We start from the raw sequence: 2,216 nt of genomic DNA, 5'->3' as shown, positions 1-2,216 counted from the left end.
CAGATATAAACACGACAGATTGAGATTTCCAAAATTGTCTGCTAAACTTCTCTACTCCTAAGACAAATTGAGGGGTCAAACTAAAGAATAGAAGCACAAACACTAAGTGTATCTAGATTTGTTCGGAGGAAGATATGTATACAGTACTAGGTCAGTAAGTAATTCCAGAATTTGGCTGTTAAACATGCAACAAGGAAATAAGTACCCTGGGCTAAAGAAATAAAATTTCTTATCTCCTTAACGAAGGAACTGCTCTGTCACCAGCTAGAGGGGAGAAGTTTCACACCTACCAACAAGTATCAAATACTCAATAAAGAACGCATAACAGTTTATTTATATTAGATATTAAGCTTTAACTAGTATATTTTCACCTTACAGTTCTTATACAAAGAAATTTTATACTCACTGTCAATTCCAAATTTTAAAATATTGATGACCATGAATCAGTCTCAATATTGCTCATCTAGATGAGATAAAACAATTAGATCTCTTGGTCCAGCTCCATGAGTCTGAGAGACCAAATTTCAGAAACTTCAACTCAGAAAGCACACAGATGAACGCGCAAGGGTTACTTCCATCCAGAAAAAATCTTTCACATGATGAATCATTTCTTTGGATAAGTTTGATGGTCGGGTCCAATGTCACGTGAGCCAGTGTTTATGTAAGGCCCTCGAAAAGTTGCTTGTGGTGGCAGTGGCTTTGATGAGTCAATCACTGGCCCTTTCCTTGATGACCTGATTGATAGAAATTACATCATGTGAACGTTGGCTCTCTCAATAATATGTGCATAACAACACAGAAACCTTTGTACTTACGCCATGTAAAAGGGAAATGCCAAGCCTGCTCCAGCGAAAGCCACTAAGCCAGCAGCCACAATGACATTCCGTGCTCGATTCATTGAGAACGTCCAAGCTGCTTAAAAGAAAATGGTCTACAAGAGGAAGGAACACAAAAATGTCACTAAATAAATTTCTAAATAGAATCTGAAAAATAAATTTTAGTACATTAATTAATAAATTTCACATTCAAGCAAACAATATGTTTTCTCACTTCAGGTAAACTATGTATCGGAAGCTATTCAACAATATACAATTTATGGTTGATGCTTCATCACAAAATAAAACTTCCATACAATTAGTGCAAATCATGACCTTCAATCTTTCTTCCTAAATATTTTTGTAAACTCATGAATAAAAATTTTAATCCGCTACCATAATCACTCTCTCTCAGGCTTACAAACCAAAACGAGCTTTTTGGTTTTAAACTTGGTTTCTCTTACCCTGCACATCAATAGCACATATAACCCATCTAGTTGTTATAGCAAGAACATAATGAAAATTTCAAATTTTGATAAATCACAGAAGTTGCCTCAAATTCCTAGCTTTGGCATTCACAATGACTTCTTCGCAACAATCTCACTAGTTGTCTATACTAAAATCAATTCTAACTGTCCATAGCTGATTGAAGTAATAACACTAATAATCAATAAAGTTTTAAAAGAAATTTCGAACAACTAAAATAACAAGATTATTAGTGGAAGATACGAATATTACAATCTAGACAATTTCAAAGCTATCAGTAGAAATTTGATTGAGAAATGAGAACATAACGAAATTAATAAACCCTAGCTCGAGAAAGAGTTAGATGGAGTTACCTAAAAGCACCGAAAACTCGGAATCAGCGCCGCGAACCTAAAGCAATTTACTAGTAATTTGGTTAAGATTTTGTCAGTGTGGTTTCAGCTAGTGAGCTTCCAGCAGCTTAATCTGAGGGATGAAAAGGAAGTGCATTTAGAGAGTTTTTTTCGGAGGTGGACTCGGAGGAAATTTAACTCCCCGGACATCCCAAGTTTGCATTTTAAAAAATAACTCTCAACAAATTTTGCAATTTTGTTTAAGTTAAAAAAACTGACCTAGCATACTTAGGATTGATTAAACATGTAAAGCAGAAAAGATTTAAACATATGTGGGTAATATTATAATTAATAGAAGTTTGTTTAAATTATAAAAATTGCAAACAACCCCCCTTCTCCAATCAAAATCGATTAAGCAAACTCAATCGCTTAATTAACCCTAAGAAAACCCTGACAAAACAGCGACCCTTCACCACGTTTTTCTTGCCGTTTTCTGCCACCCATTGTCGCAATCGTTTACTATTTGTATTGAAGACATTCCCTCTTGCTTTGAAAGAAACAATGGTTGACCTAAACAAAGATT

The 2,216-nt window shown here is 34.7% G+C and overlaps 1 protein-coding gene across 1 annotated transcript; it reads right to left on the bottom strand.

Moving 5' to 3' along the window:
- Positions 1 to 303: 303 nt before the first annotated feature.
- On the bottom strand, positions 304 to 1,878 carry LOC116131028. Its single transcript, XM_031416700.1, has 3 exons — positions 1,655 to 1,878; positions 816 to 931; positions 304 to 734 (listed from the first exon to the last, which is right to left on the bottom strand). Exons 2-3 carry the CDS (start codon positions 896 to 898, stop codon positions 605 to 607), a joined length of 213 nt encoding a protein of 70 aa, XP_031272560.1. The 5' UTR covers positions 899 to 931; positions 1,655 to 1,878; the 3' UTR covers positions 304 to 604.
- Between the last annotated feature and the right edge of the window lie 338 nt (positions 1,879 to 2,216).

The sequence above is a fragment of the Pistacia vera genome, unplaced genomic scaffold (genome assembly GCF_008641045.1).
Source record: "Pistacia vera cultivar Batoury unplaced genomic scaffold, PisVer_v2 Contig100, whole genome shotgun sequence".
NCBI lineage: Eukaryota > Viridiplantae > Streptophyta > Magnoliopsida > Sapindales > Anacardiaceae > Pistacia > Pistacia vera.
The sequence above is the reverse complement of the archived record's forward strand: the minus strand, read 5'-3'. Positions and strand labels throughout refer to the sequence as shown.